Source organism: Eleutherodactylus coqui, chromosome 11 (assembly GCF_035609145.1).
Source record: "Eleutherodactylus coqui strain aEleCoq1 chromosome 11, aEleCoq1.hap1, whole genome shotgun sequence".
Taxonomy (NCBI): Eukaryota; Metazoa; Chordata; class Amphibia; order Anura; family Eleutherodactylidae; genus Eleutherodactylus; species Eleutherodactylus coqui.
Genome location: NC_089847.1, coordinates 15,045,470 through 15,065,751, shown reverse-complemented (window position 1 = coordinate 15,065,751; position 20,282 = coordinate 15,045,470). Strand labels below are relative to the sequence as shown.

Below are 20,282 nucleotides of genomic sequence, written 5' to 3'. Positions count from 1 at the left end.
AGTATTACCAGTGAGGGAGTTGGGTGGGTGTCCAGGATGTTCCCCAATCAGCTAACTGAAGTGACAGTAGCACTCAGGTGAGTGTTGCGGTCACTTGAGGCCATGCCAGGCACAGTGCAATGCTTTGTATAGTGGCTGTGCCCGGTATTGCAGCTCTGCACCATTTACTTTAACGAAGCTGAGCTGCTCTTAGGCGATGTAAATATACTTCCAATCAGCCATGAGCAAACACTCGTTTGTCGTTTATGCTACAGAATAGAACTTTTGCTTTTGACAGTACATCTCTCTGTAAAAAGGGGGATGTACTACCAACAATTATGATACTGTATTGAAAACTAAAGTTCGTATTAACCCTTTCCAATCCAATTTGTATCCAGATTTTCCTAGGGGCTTACTCTTTTTCTGCCGTTACACAACAGTGCTATATACTGGCTAAAGCCAGTACTGCATGAGGTAACACGTTGGTTAGGCTCCGACAGCAGAGGGGCTGGCAATATACAGTAAGAGAACCCCGACAGATGTCTTCCAATATCAGAGCTGTACAGCCTTAAATCATAATGTAGTTTTTTTTTTTGTTGTTTTTTTTAACTTTGCAAATTTTGTGACAAATAAAGCACAGTACAGAATAGAAAAGTTATTGTTAAGTACAAATCATACATCGTGTATATTTATATACTGTACATTGGTGGTTAATACAAATAGAGTTGTTTTTTCTAGAAAATATCTTATCAATTGCATCAAAAAACGTTTAACTTTCTTAACTTGGCTATGCTGATTATTCTAATGTGTTAATTATAGAGAAAGAATTAACTCGCTGTTCTTATCAATTTGACATATACTATATACAGTGTTAAAATCAGGATAGTTATCTATTATCTGACATATATAGTAGGCAATAGTGTCTTATATAGAGTGAAAAGCATCAGGGGGAGATGCACTTCCCATCTATTATAATCAACGGTTAAGACATAAACTTTAAAAAAAAAAAAAAAAAAATTTAAATCGTGTTATTGCAGTGGTATTATAAAATCATAATGTCTTTAGACGTCAGACAGTGGATTGGAAAGGGTTACCAATAGATTGTCTTTAATACAGTCAACATTGGCGTTTTGTAAAGGTAATTTAAACAAGTGCCAATTTGATTGATTGGTGCCCGTTTAAATGACTCCTGTTGACCCTTTTGAAAGGGCCTTTGATTTGACAAGGAAAGCAGATAGGTGACTGTAGTGGATCCTATCCTCTCCGCTGATGGGAATAGAATGTATATACAGTACAGTATGTCTACCAACTAATGAACTGTATTATAAATGCTTTTTTGTGGCTCACCTTATACTAATATCTAAAATTGTTTTTTAGACAAAACTGGAAGGCCAATGCAAATCGTGGAAACGTGAGCTCTCCAGTCATGTCCTTTGAGTTTGAGGATGACGATACAGAGGAACAGATGTCGGACATTGAAAGAGAAAATATTGAGCAGTTATCTGAGAGAAGAGATGAAAGCGTGCCAGAGGAACCGCTTTACGCTGTTCCTCACAAGGACAAGCTGGTAGGTCCTGGGAATGTGTAACTAGTCATTGCTATACTGGACCCGTTTCTTTCAGCAGACATGGCTTTATGCAAGTTCCTCTAATATCGCACACACAGGAATATGGATCCTTAGCGTTAGGTTGGTTTCACACAGGTGTATTTGCCTGTGCAATAAGCAGGGAAAAGAACCCATTGATTTCAATTGGTTCGTTCACATTTCCGTATTCTGCACACGCGTTTCAGTTGCGGGGAAAGAAAAGAGCATTTTCTATTTTTCTGCGTATATGCGCACCAAAGGTCCCTTTGAAGTCAATGGGATGGTGCGCAAACGCGCTCAATACACAAGGAGATGCGTGAAACAATTCGTAATTCTGCTGCAAAAAAAGAACACATTGAAAACTCATTAGATGAATTAGTCAATTCACTCAGGGCCTCTCTGTGTCTTGCGCACAAATGAACATGCCTTGCGGGGAGAAAAAGTACAGGAAAGTACACAGATGCATGCAAAAAAGCCTCGTTCAGTGCACAAATACGTTTGTACTGAGGTGTGCACAATTGCACATATGCTCTTGTGAAGCCAGCCTCACTGCAGTTTTTACAAAGTTTTGATATGTCAAAACATTTGATCAGTGGGGGTGCCAGTGTTGAGACCCCACTGATTACTGAAACTAGGTGACTGCCGAGTTGTGCCCCTTCTGTTGTCTTTGCTGCCTGTTGGCTCCTCTCAGCAGCTGGAGTCAGACGCACAGAGGCCTATAGAAGAGGAGCCAGCAGGCAACTAAGATAAGTGAAGTGGCGCAGTGCTCGGGTGGGTGCTGCAGGGGTTTCAGCAGCAGGACCCCACTGGTCAAAACTTGAAATTTTGCTCTTGACATGTGAAAAGTTTTAGTTTTTTTTTAAATAGGATGCTTACCAAACACAGGAATAGATGTAAAAAAAGAGTCTTCAATTAAAAGGGCTAGGTGCCAATCAGAGTTCAGGTCAAGGCCACGATCAGGTGTACCACATGTATCAGCAGAGAAGTACAAAGGTTCAGGAAATCATTATATAATATATTTATCCATTGGAAATGTGTAAGGACGAACTTTTTCTTCAAGTACGGAATTGCCCTACCAGTGATTAGAGGATACAAAATGTATTCTAAAGGAATTATTTCTACAAATTAAGGCTTGCGGTCTCGAAAAAATTGTGATGCAAGTTGTTACAAAGATAATTATCTAATGGATCATTGTTATTGTGCTTTAATACTGTTGTAAAGCTGTATGCTTATGTATGCAGTTATTAACAGAAATAATCAGATTGTGTTGCTGTTACTTCTGGGTTAACACAGGGGTCAGTGTTGGGCCCTGTTCCTATCTGCGGTATTTTTACAGACATTTTCTACTAATGACCTATCCGCAGGCTAGGGCGTCAATGCTTAATTGGCAGGGGTCCACCTCTTGTGAACCTCACCAATCAGCTGATCCTCTGACCCACTGTCAGTGCAGCAGAGCTGGACATCTGAGTTGGGGTTGGAGCTAGAAGTGTAATGGATGGCTTTACTACCATTGAAGTCAGGATGAGGAAACAAAAATGAAAAAACGACTGGGTGCTCAATGGGTTAAAAGAATTGCAGGCATAGCAAATCTTATGTTTTAATTTTTTGTTGTTTTTTTTGCCCCCACTAAGACCAACATTCATGGCAACTTCATGGCTTGGGTGCTAAGCGGTCCAATTCCTTCAAGAGAGGGGAGAGCAGTACTATTTAAATACTTTGCAAAATAGCTTTCCTCCACAAGGAAGAAAACTGCTTCTCTAGCATCGCCTGTAGGTTACTACCCTGTAAGTCAACCTCCAAAACATGACTCTGCTGATCAGCCAGACCAGAGACGTCCATCTGTAGAGAGAGCGATGCCAGAGTACGGAGGATTCTGGTTCGTTGTATCAGATGTATTGCGTTAAAGCTGTATCTGCTTATGGGTATGTTGGTGTCTTCGCACTTACCAGATGTTTGCAAACACGTATACAGTGGAAGTATATTTTTTCACAGCTGTGCCAACACTTGTCTTAATAGAATCATTTGCATTCACACCAATATGTCTGTGAGAACCATTACCAGAGAACGAGTGTTACTGCATTCCCAATCCCTAATATGCATGTTTCAAAGTGCTACCAGCTGGTGGCATTACGCTCCTATCCTAAATGTGGAAGGCTGAAGGTCACTCTGAGAAAGGAGGCTATGGATCTAAAAGGAAGAGTTTAGTTATAGACAATACACCGCTCAAAAAATGTTAGGGTCACTTGAAGGAAGTATGCTGAGCCACTTTGGCAAAAAGTGTCCCTGGATAACCCCTTTAAGGGTCATATAAAAGTTGTCCACTAGGAGCAACCTTTTACTTGATTTTAGGCTGCAATTAAAGAGGAAACTTTTTTTATTTAAGCGCTGCGAAATAAGTTGGAGCTATACAAATAAGGATTATTATTATCTCTTTCCAGAAAAAGACACAAACTTCAGAAAGACCGGATGTGGAAAGTGAGCGATCATCTCTTAAAGTCAGCAATTATCCAGTGGAGTCAGAGTTTCACCCCAGAGAAGATATGATGTCAGAAGGAGCAGGTGATGTCTGTAACCACATGACCGGCTCTTCTAGATACAAAGTGTGACATGAACTGGTCACTATACTCAAATACTGTGATCTGCCTGTATTTTTCAATGCCTTTTTAAAGGTTTATTCCCATCTCCAACTTTTATAGCATATTTGCAGGATATGCTATAAAAGTTTGATGGATGTAGATCCTACCTCTGGGACCTGCACCTATCTCTAATTTTTGCCAACTCCCCCCACCCATGGCCCAACTGAATATAGCAGCCAGGGGCGTTCGAAAGTTACAGAAATAGTCATGTATACTCTGTTTTCATAATTCCCATAGAGGAGTCCATTTGGAGCTATGGAGAACCTGTCGAATAGCGAGCTACACAGTTTCCAATACTCTGGATTTATGGAAATAGTGCAGCTCTCTTTATTACACTGTTTCCCCGACTTCCATTAATACCTCTAGGAATTACATCAACCACATAAGACTGTTTGCTCAGCTTTTTCCATAACTTCAGGTCGCCTCGTACAGGAATATTCCCATGGCCATGACTAGCCGAGATGGGAAGACCCTTGAAAGTAGCTCAAGTAGTTCCAATTTTCAGCTTGTGAAGCTGCACGATATGAAGGCCACATCTTTGCCCACTGACCATTACAGTCACATTTCGTTCGGCTTCATTTTGGATCGTACGGTGCCCACATATGTGCTGTACACTGATCGAAACACTTATACATGGACATCACAAACGTTGAAAATGTAATGTATTGTGCGGTGCCTATGTAAACACCTCCATACAGTTTTCCAATAATACCAACATCCAGCAATCAAATAACAGCTCGGTGCAATAATCTGATAATACAGCTAAACTGATTCTAAATTACTGTACTCCTGCTGTACAATTAGTATTAGGATGGGCAGTGGTAGGGAGCCTCGAGCACTCGGTCATCTGCTGCTTCTTCCGACTTCTAAACTTTGTGTGCAGTTGCATCATACGGGACTTGTGGTAGCTGAAATAGTGACTCCTGGAGAGAACACAAAGCCAAGTAATTTCCATGCCGTTACATTGAGATCACATGACCTACCAAGTTGCCTCCAAGAATATTCAGGTAGAATAGCCAACTTATATATGTTGTGGGACTAGTTCCATAATGAATGAAAAACTTTCACCACAGTGGCCCTATAAAACTGTACCGTTCTCCACATATGATCCCGCTGATCGCTGTACTGTGCCTTTCCTCTTAGAGTCCACAGCTTCCAATCTGGGAAGGTATTACCTGAAAAGCTGGCAACGGCATGTCACCACCTATGTCACACAGAGATGGGGTCCAGATGTTCCCTTTTCAGTATTTCCTACACATATGCAGTTCTTGTCGACTGTCGCCCTGTATGTTCATCAAGCCCAGACAGTAAAAGGACTGCTCAGTAAAGCCAGCCAATCGGTGGACAGGAATCTAATTTTGGGACAATCTGCTTTATTCAGAGATTTATTGCTGACTGAAAGGGAGTCCTAACATGGTGCATATGAGTGTAGTGGGTGGGATTTAAAAAGCTATTATGGAGTATTTAGGATGGCAGATTAGATGTTCAATATGGGTGTTCGGTGAACAGTTTTGCAAGTTTTAAATCTATTGATCTGAAGTCCATAACGAGTAAGATGACTATTTGTTCTGTGATTATGGAACCATTGCTTAAGGGATTAAACCGGCAGCTTTTTCCTAACGCCTTGGCAATAAAATGTTGGAAGACGTCTACAAGCAAAGTATCATTTGACATGGAAAATATCAGTCACTCTATTTTTATGCCAGTATCTGCGCCTTTATTGTCAGACACCGTAGATTTTCCCATCATTTCACTTTTAAGAACTTTTTTTTTTGCTTTCCATGTTACAATAAGTATTCCGCACCAAACTATGTACTGTTAATGACAGAGCGATGTTGTGTTTGTTATGATGTAGGCCAGTCCTGTTGCGCTGTCCCATGCAAATTTTTTTTTTTTTCTCCTGTGTACAATTATACTGCTTACAGGTAGTAGAGACGGTTATGAATGCCTTATGATATTATAGTCTGCAACTAGCAAGAATGTTATTGTTCTGGCTCCCAGCTGGTGTCTGCTGTCTATTACTAATAAATGTATGTCTGCCAGTAGGACTGGCGTCTTGTAGCAGCTTTCCTTCTGTCAAAGTTGTACAAGCCTTGTCAACATGATTTTTATAAACCTGGTCCACTGTGTCTTGTACTCCTCTCTAGAAGTGCAGCAAATTTGGACTGAACCTCCACTTTTATCAAAGACCCCCCGCCATTATATGATTGGCGCTTCCCTGTACGGAAATTGGAGCTGTAACTCTGGAGTACAGCATAAAATCACATGACAAGTTTTCCATTGATTCAGTGTGAATTCAGATTAGATGTGCCAATCAAGTGATCTGAGCGACTTCCATCGACGCCAGGTCAACTGTACTAGACTATCCTGGGACCAAAAATTCACTTGTAGCTTTGTGGGGTTTTCTCGTGCTGTAGTATGAAGAGGGTACAGAGATTAAAACATCCAGCAAAAGGGAGTCCAGTGGACAGAAACAAGGGAGTCCGACCAAAAAGTGCTGCAAAGTCAGGAGCAGCTGAATAAAAGACTGGCACTCCAGTAATGCGGTGCACGTTTTACAGCCCCCTGTCCACGAGCGGAGAATCATAGCGATTCTCTGCTCACAGGACTCATCGTGGCATGCCGCGATTCTCCGCAGTGGGCCTATCTGTCAGATAGGCTCACTGCAGAGAACTGTCAGTTTTCTCCCCTGCTCCCCAGCGGTGGAATATCGCTAGCGCTATTCCGCCTCGCCCGTGGAAAGGGGGCCTTATACATATACATATCTATATATACATCATATAAGTTCTCTTCTTGAAACAACCCTTTTTGGGTTCATTCACACATCACTGATTTGCTGCATATTTTGGTGCAAGTCTGCAGCAGATTTCATCCATTTAATTTGAATTCAATTGAAAGGGTGAAACTTGCTGCAGATCCGCAACAAAATCCACAGCAAATCAGCGACGTGTGAGCGAACCCTTTTAACCTGGGATTGTACTATGCAGAATCTGCCTTCTGTTATCCCCAGACCTTGCAGTGCCTGTGGCCTAACCAGCGGGCATTAAAGAATAGCTAGTTACTGGAAAATAATTTCTAGTCTTTTGCATATAAGATGCAAACTTTAATTCTGTCAGAATGATTGATTGTGTGTTATCTTTTAGAATGCAAAGTTGATGCAGCAACAGAGTCTCCAATTCATCATCCTGTTTCAGAGGAAAGCAGAGAGCAGACAGAACAACTGGCCAGATCAGGTAATTTAGGTGCTTGTAACAATCAACATCCATGCAGTGTTTAGAATTTATGCAAACTACTGCAATATGGCTCCATACACACTCTGAGCTGTACTGAGCCACAGTCTGGCATCTATGGGCTCTACTTCTAGAATTCAACGTCCCTTTGTTGTTTAGGACTCTACTTTTTTTCTGTCCATTTGTCATGAAGGCCTCCACATTTATCAATCCAGTAGAAATAACCTGTCACAGCACAGGCATTATGAATGGTGTAAGATCCTCCTGCCCTAAGATAATATTGGTAAGACAGTTCAAGAGCTTAGGAGACACATTTCCAAACACCTGAGTTCTATGTGCACGAAAATGGACACCCCCATTGCAAGGCATGTTAATGGATGTCGTGGAGGCGATGGAACTCGACTAATATTCTGGTGCATTTGTCAGTTAGAACTGGGTCCTGGTAAGGAGGATCTGGACAAAAAATTGCAATGCAAGGAGATGCTCTGGTTCATCCACAATAAGAGTAAGAGCCTCATCGGCCTAAATGAGGGATTTCTCATCTGTATCCTTGGGGGACACAGCTGAAGAATGTAGGTATAATTACTGCTACTAGGAGGCGGACACTAAGCAGAAAAAGCGTTAGCTCCTCCTACCTTCTATGCCCCTCCCGCAGTTACAAGTTAACCAGTTTTAACTTAATGTCCGTTTAAAGTGTTTAACTCCCCTTTCTCCCATCTATTGCACAGGGTACTTATAAAGATTGTGTACCTGTTTGAGGGCTGAATATGCCTTTTCTGCTCTTCTTTCAGATTGTTATCCCCTAAAGCTGGGATACAGCAAGATGGCCAATGCTATCCGGGCAGCGACTGGGATGACATGTGTGGCTGGGTGTTGCATGGCACCCAACCACAAGCACAGGCTGTGTAGTTACAGCCAGGTACAGCATGTCATCTGCCTGCGCCACAAGGGTACTTCTGCTCCCTCTCTTGTCTCCTCCACTGTCTTCTTGCAAAACAGGAGGCTTTTCTTTCGCGGCCAATCACCAGCCAGTGCTTGAAACTTTAGTTGTTGGCTTCAGGCCTACTTCTCAGGCGCCTGGGTTCATGAGGTCATCTCTTTGGGATATGTCTTAGAGTTCTCTGCTCAACCTCCTGTTCGCTTCTGCTCCCAGCCTCCATGGTTCCCTCCAAAAGCTGTGGCTTTAGTTCGAGGCATACAAAATCTATCTTCCCTGGGCATTATCATTCCCCTTTTTTAATGGTTTGCAGGATTCTATTCCAACCGTATGACCAAAAGGGTCCAATGGGTTTTAGCTCAAATATGACACCCTGGCGATATTTAGTCTGTCATTAGTCTGCAGCAGTGACCTACTTGAGATCTTCTATAGCTACCAACTATTTAGGAGAGCTCTGTAAAGCACCGTATACAGCAGATTGCAACAGCATTGAATGATATATTATAGGTGGCTTAGCGCCCCCAGGTTTGCTAGGCAGGTATTAATATTTTTAATTCCTATCCCTCTTGGTATTTAGTTCAATAAAACTTCAATTTTAATGAGGATATTCAACTGGGACATTTCTTTCCCTTTGGGCAATTTTGGTGTTAACTACCTTGTTATGGCTCCATACAACCTGTGAGTTGTACTGAGCCACAGTCTGGGACCTTTAGGCTGCATGGGGTCCTACTATACCTCCCTGTGCCTCCAGTTTCTTTGAATGCTATATTATGGAACATTTATTTTTATTTATTTATTTTCCCTTAGAAGCATTGCATTGTTTTTAAGTGAGAATATGTCTGCAGTGCGGCGTCATACAGAGGTATCGCACATGGCAAACCGAGTTCTTACTACTCCTTAGCAGAGAGCTGCATGTACTTTGTATGCCCCCATACATCCTCTGAGCACACAGCTTTGCCATGTTCATCATGAGGTACCTCCTGAGTATTTGTTTGTATTACCTGTGTAACTATGGGGATTACTGATGCAAAGACTCCATTATCACGTTTGCTTATTGTATTACACAGAGTCGTCTCTGGCAGCAAATCAAAGGGCTCCAGAAAGACCCCAAAGCCGAGAAGATGATATACAGCTGCGGGCTGCAACTCAGCAACTGACGAGCAGGAACCTGGAACTCTCCTCGCAGGTGGAAGAGCTGAAGCAGCAGATAAAAACCATGCAGTTGAAGATCAAGAATCTGAAAAACGAAAAGAGAGGATTTAAAGAATTGTTGAAAAATTCTCATGCAGGAGGTAAGCATTCAAACAATAAAATGGTGGAATCCTGTTTTAAAGGGGTAGTCCGGTCAGAGAAAAGTATAGTTCGACGTTTGTGTGGTCCGTATACGATTCACTTACAATGGCATCTGTTTACTTAAGATCCAAACACTCCCTGTTGCCAAAGGTCCCGTTGGGCTGAAATGTGGCATTCAGTTCTTGCAGCAAGACCTCTCATCTGCCAGTCAGGTGCTCTCCCTTCAGATTGTCTTGCCTCTTAGATGGAACGTGATGGCACCTGTACACAACGGGCCCTTTACACAAACAATTATTGTTCAGTTAATTACTGGACCAGGCACACTTGAATGATAATAGTTTGGCGTAATCACGACTATCGGCCCATTCATACGGTCAGTCATTCATCTATGAACGACTGCCTGTTTGCTCTGAATGGAGACAAGCAGCCACAAAAGATCTCCAGCCTGCTCTGCCTCCATTCAGTGAGTGATTATTGCTCCTATATGAAAGCACAGGAGCGATAATCGTTGGGATGACTGTTGGGCGCTTGAGTTAACCTGTGTAAAAGAACCCAAACTCTTTGCTCTTTTCTCCAGTCTACATAACAGACACTATCATATTCTGTGAGGTATTTGAGGTAATCTGGAGGAAAAGCACATAATCGGCAGACGGCATGTCCAGTATCACCAGCTGAATGCCTCGCATGAGTGGCAGGGACAGGTAGGGGTCTGGACCCAAAGTGAACACTGATCTCATTGTAAGTGTATTGCATATTGACCACACAAACCTCAATCTATATTTTTAGCTGACTGAACAACCCCTTTTGCTCTGGTGTCTGTGTATAGTTTGCAGACCTGCACAGTTTACAGGATGTCACTTGCATTAGAGTAGAATGGAAAATAGGAAACCTGCCATTGAGAGATGCAGGAAATAGGGGAATTATGCCATTGCAAGATTCATAAAATAACCAGGAGGGATTGTGGTAAATCACCTAATAGAATTTAAATTCCAAGAAATATACCAGCCTGATGTAGTGCATCTCTCGGATGTAAAACTGGACATTTTTAACAAAGCCCTCCAAGACTGCCTGCATCGGTCATGAAGCCCAATTTGTCTGACAGAATTACAGTAGTGCTTCATGGTTAAGGCAACGAAGAGGTCCCTACAAGGCGAGGACTACTGTCAGTAGTAGAGCTTGTTGCCTGTGGGAAGGCTATGCATGCATTGGGGAAGGCTATGCATGCATTCAGGCATGCATCGAGGGCCAATGCTAATCCAATGTCGGGCTGGTGATGCGGCTATGGAGGGCTGAGGCAGAGGCTGTCGGGAAGCGGCCGATAGCACTGCAAGCTTGGAGGGACTAGGCCAGGATGTAGTTGGGTCCCGGCAGCCTGGTGGTAATCCAGCCAACATACTGGTAAAAGCAGTCACTTTCTGGGCAGTGCACACTCGATCAGACGGCAGGATGAGGCCCAACTCAACTAGCCCTGAGAGGGCCGGACGGCAGGCCGAGCCTTGAGCCAATGACTTTCTATGGGCCCCGATGTAACTGCTTGTAACTAAATCTAGTATGGCACAGGCCATGGGTGGTGTTCTTCCAGATATGCAGTGGTGTGCATTTTCACTCATTTAGGGCACCTGCACACGAGCGGAAATTCCACGGCGGTATTTCCTCCGCTGCAAGCCTGCATAGGATTGCGTTAACAAGCGCAATCATATGCAGACGGCCGCAAACAAACCGCGGCATGTCCTATTTCTGCGAGCCCCGCACAGAAACGTCACTCACCCGCCGCTGGCTCTGGTCTGCGCATGCACCGGCAGCCGACACATCAAACAGCCGGAGCCGCGGGCGCGGGTAAGTACGTGCCACTCTCTGCAGGCGGTCGGGTCCCACGGCGAGAATCCTCGCCGCCGGATCTGACCCGCCCGTCTGCAGGCGGCCCTACATGGATTTGTTCTTGATAACTGGGACGATGTGCATAGCAAGTCCTCATCTTATGGAAAAGGTGATATGATTGCCCTGGTGTCCATTAATTTCTACTAGTATACGACATTCACTGAAAAAGAATATTAAAAACTAACTTATTTATATTTATTAAAATATTTGACAGACTCTAAACATAAAAAGAGCAGGTAAATGGGACCTACACCTGGTTTATGGATGTTCACCAGTGGAACTCCTCTAATTAGAGTCTCCGGTACAGCATCAAAGACACTCACTCTGTGTCCACAGATTCTGCAAGTGTCAAGGTAATGGGTATAACCAATTATTCAAGCAGAGAGTGAGAACTGGTAGTTTTTATTTTACTAACAACAGTTCTCACAACCGTCCTCAGAAGAATGACTGAGGATCTGTTTAATATTTCTGCTTGTCAGTTACTACCCCCACAGTCCTACACAGCAGATAGTCCGTATGTAACAGCACAACTTTTACCTATGGGGTTTGATTCCACCACTGGATACTGGAAAGTCAGCTGTTTTGACTGTATGGACTCCAGTTACAATGCTGGTAGTAGTTGTCCAAGTGTTGAGTCAGTCAGTCATGTTGGCTGGAAGAATGCTGCAAGGGAATATAATTCATTTCATAATTACTACATTTCCTGCTTCTACGCCGAATGTCTCTCAATTGCACCAGATATAGTGGCCTTACATATAGCAGATATCGCTGCAGATGACGGTAGTAGTCAGCTAACTGAATAGCACATGGAAAGGGACTTCTATCTAGCTGCAGCCGTGGTAATTAGTGCTGTCTGTGCTACTGGCCCCGTTGTAGCTGTATACGATTGTCATGTCCTGTTAACTACCAAAAAATAGCAAATATTATAAGTTTTGCTAATCTCATTAAAGGGTGCTTGCCAGTTTCTTAATGGTTCTCCCTGGGCTGCAGACAATTATGTAGAGGGACAGACATGCTTATTTAGCAATCTGTCACTTGCACCGATTTGGCTCAGCTGTTTTGGAAAACTTGCATTTCATATTTTGCACTGCCCCAGCACGGAGGAGTCCGATGTGACTCGTTAATGTTCATATATTCACTATTTCCCCACCTTGTCTCTCACACCACACTTATTGATGGGTCTCTCCGATTTACTGTGCAGAAGGAGAGACCCATTCGTCAGCAGCTGTTGGAGGGGTAAATCTATGAATACTAATGAGCTGCATCCAGACAGCTCTGTGCCTGGCCGTACAAACTTCCAAATGTATGTTTTCCAGAACTGCTGAACCTAAGTATATAAGTGACAAACCGCTAAAATCGGCATGTCTGTCACTATACTGTAGTGTCTGCAGCCCGGTAGTCTTTAGGGACTGACAGATTCCCCTTTAACATGAAAGTACTTCTTGTTCCCAGCACTCTGGTGTGACAACTAGGCCTCGGTGGAAACTCGGGTTGATTTTTTTTTTTTTTTCTTTCTCTTACTTAGTGGACGCAGCGGAGCTGGTTTCTCTCACCGAGCAGGCACAAGAATTGGTAGATGAAAATGATGCTCTAAAAACTACAATCCATCGACTGAATGTGGAGCTGAGCCGCTATCAAACCAAGTATCGCCCTTTATCCAAGGAGGAGGTAATGTGTGTTTTTATAATACCCCTTTTCTTAAGATGTACCTGTAGTTTCATAAAACTTCTGACATGTCATAGTTACTTGTCAGAAGTTTTGATCTCTGGTGGTGTGGCACTTGACACCCGCACCGATTGCTCGAATGAAAGAGCACAAGTGTTCAGCTAAGCACTGTAGATCTTTGGTTGTGACCAGCTCTCTTTAAATAACTAGTCAGGTAAATCGCATGCTTATTCATATATTGTCTTTGTCACATACTTAACCTGTTATTGGACAGCTTTTTTACATTTTATGTATGTACAATAACCTATTCACATAATTCTTGAAAAGTAACTATTGTGGTTACTTACCGATCGTTCTCCTATTATAACTTACGCTGTTACTTTTCTTGGTATTTGCGCATGCACTTGAAATTTTCACGGATAGTGCACTTTAATTTCATGCCTTGACATGCCCGTTGCATGTCATAATTGTCTTTCCTCTTTTAAAGGGGTTGTCCCGCGCCGAAACGTTTTTTTTTTTTTTTCAATAGCCCCCCCATTCGGCGCGAGACAAACCCGATGCAGGGGTTTAAAAAAAAAAAACGGATAGTACTTACCCAAATCCCCGCGCTCCGGTGACTTCTTACTTACCTTGCGAAGATGGCCGCCGGGATCTTCACCCACGGTGGACCGCAGGTCTTCTCCCATGGTGCACCGTGGGCTCTGTGCGTTCCATTGCCGATTCCAGCCTCCTGATTGGCTGGAATCGGCACACTTGACGGGGCGGAGCTACGAGAAGCAGCTCTCCGGCACGAGCAGCCCCATTCAGAAGGGAGAAGACCGGACTGCGCAAGCGCATCTAATCGGGCGATTAGACGCTGAAATTAGACGGCTCCATGGAGACGAGGACGCTAGCAACGGAGCAGGTAAGTGAATAACTTCTGTATGGCTCATAATTAATGCATGATGTACATTACAAAGTGCATTAATATGGCCATACAGAAGTGCTGAACCCCACTTGCTTTCGCGGGACAACCCCTTTAATGTAGGCATCGTTTTTGTTAGCCAGTTACTGGTGTGTTTGTCTTTGTCACATGCTTACCCTGTTATTGGGCTAGGATTTTGACTTGTGTATTGATACAAATTTCACAAAGTTGTTTTACTTTGCAGACCTCTCGCGGTCTCTAGATACACATATATGGAAGTTTCCACCTGTGTCCACTGCAGTTCACTATCATGAATCACCATTCTCTTTTCCTCGCTCTTTTCTGCGCGGACAGTGCGTGCGTGCGTGCGCGCGCGCGTGTACCCTGAGAAAGCCTACTATCTTAGATAGTTATGCACGTGGGGACATTTCTTTCTCTGCAAGCCCTTATCTTGGATATTGCTGATTTTATTTCTCCAGCATTGGTGATTTTTGATAAGGTGCAGATTGATTTATTAGATGCCACATTATTGGACATATATTTTATGAATTATTGCACTTTATTTTTATATTATTTTCGATTTGTATGTGAGGTGTGGGTATTTCTGTCTATATATTTATTCCTCATGAATTCATTATTATTTTGGTCACTACATTTATTATATTCGTATGGGTTTTATTGTACATTTCTCGTCTGTATCATTGGAGGGCATAGCTACTGCCACTAGAAGGCAATGCTAAGCATAAGAAAAGTTAGCTCCTCCTCCTAGCTATCCCCTCCTGCAGCCACCAAGCTAACCAGTTTTAGCTTAGTCTATAGGAGTCAGACCGGTTTTTTATTGCCGGTCTTTTAGAAACACGTGGGTTTCGCTGAATACAGGGAGGCAGGACTCTCCTTGTTACCCCACCGAGGAGGATGAACCGTCCTATTGCTGCTCTGACCTGAGAAGAAAAGGAGGCACATCCAACCCCTAACTTAAACATTACTCACCAGCTATAGTCTCCCCCTTTTACTGGAGCACCTCCTTCCTCCTTAAGGAGACACCCCTCTTCCATCATTCACACTGCGGCCAATATCTATGATGCACCATAGTGCCGTCTGGTTTTCCATATGATTTATACCCAGAAATAAAAGTGTTTCTTCTACCAGGAAAGAACTTGAGGAGGAATTTATTAAGCTGAAAGTGTTGTTTAAAAAAAGTCATATTTTGACGCAAGCCTTGCACTACATATTCATTTACCCATGGCCGTTTAGAAGTGGGTGTGGCTTATTGGAAAGAGGTGTGGTCACCTGGGCCCACTAGATATAAGGATAATTTACACTAGAAGCTGACAGAAATTATACCAGAAGTCTGCTGCAACTCACAGCCGGCATAGATTTCTTTGTTTTTGGACGGATGATCCGAGATGCACCTAATGTGTGCTGAGATATAAGCCTCTGGTACATCGGGTACATCTTGCTCCTGGGGAAATCCTATTGAGGCCGGCATGTGTAACACTGGTCGTAATAAATTTCCTTCATTGTGTACGTTGAATGACCACATTATTAGAGCCCCCGGCCCTTTCACGATTGGCGCTTCTCAGTATGTAAACTAGAGCCGCAACCCCAGGGGGGGCAGCATAAAATTGCATAAGTTTTCTGTGGATCATTTTCCGTGTGAATATACATTTGATGGGAAAATCCAGCTATCCGAGCGGCTTTCAGCAAGGCCTGATCATCAGTGCTAGACTAGCCGGACCAGGTTTTCACTGCCATCTGTGTGAGAGTTTCACATGTAATGGTGTAGACAGTATACCAAGAATGGATCTTGTGAACGGAGACAACTCATCACTGAAAGGGGTCAGAGGAGGGTGTCAGGAATTGTTCTAATGAACAGGTGCTACACAGTCAAGCAAGTTGCAACCGAGTACAATACTGTGGATCTCCACCTATTGTGTCCGAACACACAACTCGTCGCACCTTAGCACGGATGGGCTATAAACGCAGATGACCGGGTCAGCACCATTTCCATCTAACAGAAACAGACGAGACTCCAGGGAGTAAAAAGAAAGCACAAAAATGTTTCACTGAGCAGTGGAAAAACAACATCCAGGTCAGATGAAACCAGATTTGTTGCTGATCGGAGGTCAGAATTTGGCATAAGCAGTTAGAATCGCTGACCCCTTCCTGTCAGCCGGTCAGCACCTCCATCTAATCTCCAGCAACTACAAGAAGCTTCCTGTCCGCAGGGGCCGATATTCCTACAGAATGAGTTAAAGGGGTTGTCCCGCGCCGAAACGGGGTTTTTTTTTCAATAGCGCGAGATAAACCCGATGCAGGGGTTTAAAAAAAAACAAAAAACGGATAGTGCTTACCTGAATCCCCGCGCTCCGGTGACTTCTTACTTACCTTGCGAAGATGGCCGCCGGGATCTTCACCCTCGGTGGACCGCAGGTCTTCTGTGCGGTCCATTGCCGATTCCAGCCTCCTGATTGGCTGGAATCGGCACACGTGACGGGGCGGAGCTACGAGGAGCCGCTCTCCGGCACGAGCAGCCCCATTCAGAAGGGAGAAGACCAGACTGCGCAAGCGCGTCTAATCGGGCGATTAGACGCTGAAAATTAGACGGCACCATGGAGACGGGGACGCCAGCAACGGAACAGGTAAGTGAATAACTTCTGTATGGCTCATATTTAATGCACGTTGTTTATTACAAAGTGCATTAATATGGCCATACAGAAGTGTATAACCCCACTTTGTTTCGCGGGACAACCCCTTTAATTACTTAGTGGAATGTATGCCGTAACAAACTACTGGGGGTCTGAAAGGTAAAGGAGTCTAGTGCTACTAGATGGGGGCTCTAATAAAGTGGCCGTTCAGTAAAGGGTTTTTTTTTAGAATTTACTATAGATAATTGTGACTTAGCGCTAAAAGGCGTGAAGCGAGATGCCCTGATTGGGAGATAGGAATTCTCCTAACATTGCAGATGTATGAGCTTGTAAGCGCCTTTCCTCGGAGTTCAATATTGTGTCATCGTCGCAGCATAAATCCCGCATCCGATGGGATTGTCGGGGTCAGTCGTAGCTGTAACTTTATAATCCAGCATTATCTCCACTGGAGGAAAAACCTTTTCTGCCCTATTAAATTCCCCTTCAGTTCCGATCGTCTTCCAGCTTGTGTCAAGTATTTACTCCACATCATGTGGCTTCCTGTCATCTTCTCTATGAAGGGACATTTACGTCCAGGCCGGAGGACCATCGTGTCCGTGGAGTGTCTGCGCCCCGTATTGGCCGTGCGCCCTCCCTCTCGCCGCAGCTGAGCGTTGGCCGCGCTCCCCATGCAGCTTGTGCAGCGGCTTACAGCAATGAATAATGCAGAAACTCCGTACGTTAAGTGGAATGTAACCTGCATTATACAGGAACCGAGAGACACCGCTCTGAACCGCATCCTTCAACTCAACTATTCATTCTGAGTCTTCATTATAAATAGATTGTAACCTCAGCCTGACGCTGTAATGTAATAATGGTACAGCTAGGGGGCAGTATAGTAACTTGTATTAAAGAGATTCTCTACCTATATGTAAGCTAAAGGGGTTTTCCCATCTTATGTAGTGATGGCATATCGCGTAGGACCTCTGGGACCCCCATTGATCTTACAAATGAAGGGGACACAGTGTAGCGCCCCTGTAAAAGTTCTCTCTGTGTATTGGCTTCCCTGCCACAAGCTGCAGTGGGAGTTGCAGCCGTCCTCATTCACTTTAACGGAGCTCAATTGCTGGCCTGGATGCCACTGTGCAAAGAAAACCAATGAAGGGGGTGCATCCGTACGCCAGCACTGCCGCCCCTTCATTCTCAGGATTGGTGGAGTCCCAAGAGGTTGGGCTTCTATGGATCGTAGAGTGTTGGAATATTCTAGTGAAATGCATTTGTTATACAACCTGGAAATACTCCTTTAAGAAGAATCTGATTAACGCCTCGTTCACCTGATTACAATAACTGTAGGCGGGCGGGTGGCTGAAAGAGATCCCCGGCGCTCTTCCTCCATTCACAGAATGACTAACTACCCCGTGCTGTTCAGCAGCCACCCTGTTCCCACAAGACTGATGTCAGCAGGGAGGTGTGGACGGATGTTTTGTGCTGGAGTATTGGGAATGGAGATGGTAGGACCCTTTTAGGGTCCCTGAGGGTGTAAAAATAAACGCTACATGGAGTTCCTATCTGAGCATTCTCTGCCGCGGTGTAAAAAGAAGAATCGTGCCTTCTAAAACAAATTCATGTTCATACAAGACAATGCATCGTCCCAGGCTGCAGAGACCCAGTGACTCCTGGCCTGGCAGAGAAGAAGATAATCCTAGTTTGCCACCATCCTCTCCTGACCTCAGCCCTGTTGGAAACCAGTGGGTGTCTGTATACATCAAACCAGCAGAGCTGGGAGGCAATACAAGAACTACAAGCAGAAACTACACATGGACTTAGCAGCTCGGTGAATAAGACTGTTGTACAAGTGCTCAAAGAAGGGCTCCTTTATCGATGTGGAGCTAAATCTAGAAATATAAACTTTTGGTTTTATGGTCTGTTTATTTCTTACAAAATCCGTGAATACAGCAAATAACAGATTTATGTTGGAAATGAGATGAATGTCATTATGGGCGCAAACACTGAATCTGCAGAATTGGAACAATATATTTAGTGTTCATTTCGCAATATAAAAAAAGTCATCGCCATCATCGGTCCTTCCACTAGTAAGAACACCCACATTGTAATAAAACTGTCGGGGATAATCAATCCTTGTACATACTGTCTGCAGGGGAAGACAAATACAAATGGCATCTGCATAATAATTTGGAACATGGTGTATAGCGCCACTTATATCCTTAGTTGAAAATACACCTCTCCTCATAAATTGCATTTTGCATCCCACCATTAACCCCTTAACTCTATAGGATGTACATTTATACCCTGGAGGTTAGAGGTTTGTATGGATGGGGATTGGGGGTTGATTCCTCTCCATACATTGCAGGTGTCGGCTGTTTCTTACAGCTGACACCCACCTGCGAACAGCCTGTTAACCCTTTAAATTCCGCAGTAAATTCTGACAGTGGCATTTAAATGCCTTGATTGATGTTTGGGGGTCCCACACAGTTGTCTGCAATGAGATTGCGGGTTGCCATGACTGTCGAGCCCCAGGGCTGCCGTTGCAGATTGCCTAGAAGCTTGATAGATTGCTTGTCAGATCGCGGCTATATTGGTTATATATATTTAATATATAGTGTAGCGATAAGTTGCATGTGTTCCTAGAAAATGTTTAAAGAAGCTTTCCATCTTGCTATTCTTTTTCTTTTGGTAATGGAGGGAGATCAATGTTATTGGCAACCTTCCTCCATCCCATAGAAGTGAGTAGCGCAGTGGTTATGCATGCGCATTGCTACGTTATTCACATGGGTCATTCAGGATGGGAGGTTGGACCCTCAGGAATGGTGAATGTTTGTTTTTTTTTTAATTGGAAAACCCCTGTAATATACAGTATAAGCTGCCTGTTAGCACGAACTAAAAAAAGAATGCCTTTCAAGGGGTTGTAGCAGAATAGCTAGCACCTAGCTATAGGATAAGTGATAAAAGTCTAATAAGTGGGGTTCTCACTACTGAGACCCTCACCAATCCCAAGAACAGGGGTACCTGTGTCTCCTCTCTTCGGGCTTACTGCATTGCCCCTCAGGAGGAGATTGCATGGAGCAGCGGTCGCACCTGCACATTGACACTTCGTTCATCTACAATGGGACTGCCAGAGATAACTGAGCATTTGTGCTATTTCCATCAGCCCTATTGACATGAATGAAGTGATGCCACGCATGTGCGACCGCTACTCCATTTAGTTTGATATCACTACAGCTAGCTGCAGCGAGATCGCAGTGAGGAAGACACGGGACCCCCATTCTCTAGATTGGTGGTATCTTAGCGGTGAGACCCCCTCCGATCAGACTTTTATTACCTGTGATAAAAGTCTATTCGGCTACAATCCCTTTAAGATGAACTTAAAAATCTTAATATTTGGGACTTTTTTATCACGATATCCACAGACCTACACAAGGCTAGAATCGAAAATGTTGGTAACATGCATAAAACTTCCCGCTTTGTCGTATTTTGATTGAAAAAGTCACTAAATATATTAAAATCCCAACTACACAACAAACTGGGGA

The 20,282-nt window shown here is 43.7% G+C and overlaps 1 protein-coding gene across 1 annotated transcript in view; it reads left to right on the top strand.

Annotated features, from left to right (window-relative positions):
• Positions 1-20,282, top strand: part of CEP89 (centrosomal protein 89) — a 126,119-nt gene that overhangs the window by 15,866 nt on the left and 89,971 nt on the right. Inside the window, exons 4-8 of the mRNA XM_066583931.1 lie at positions 1,357-1,546; positions 4,003-4,123; positions 7,344-7,433; positions 9,435-9,659; positions 13,064-13,206. Of these exons, the coding sequence (XP_066440028.1) occupies positions 1,357-1,546; positions 4,003-4,123; positions 7,344-7,433; positions 9,435-9,659; positions 13,064-13,206 (769 nt within the window). The remainder of the gene's footprint in view (positions 1-1,356; positions 1,547-4,002; positions 4,124-7,343; positions 7,434-9,434; positions 9,660-13,063; positions 13,207-20,282) is intronic.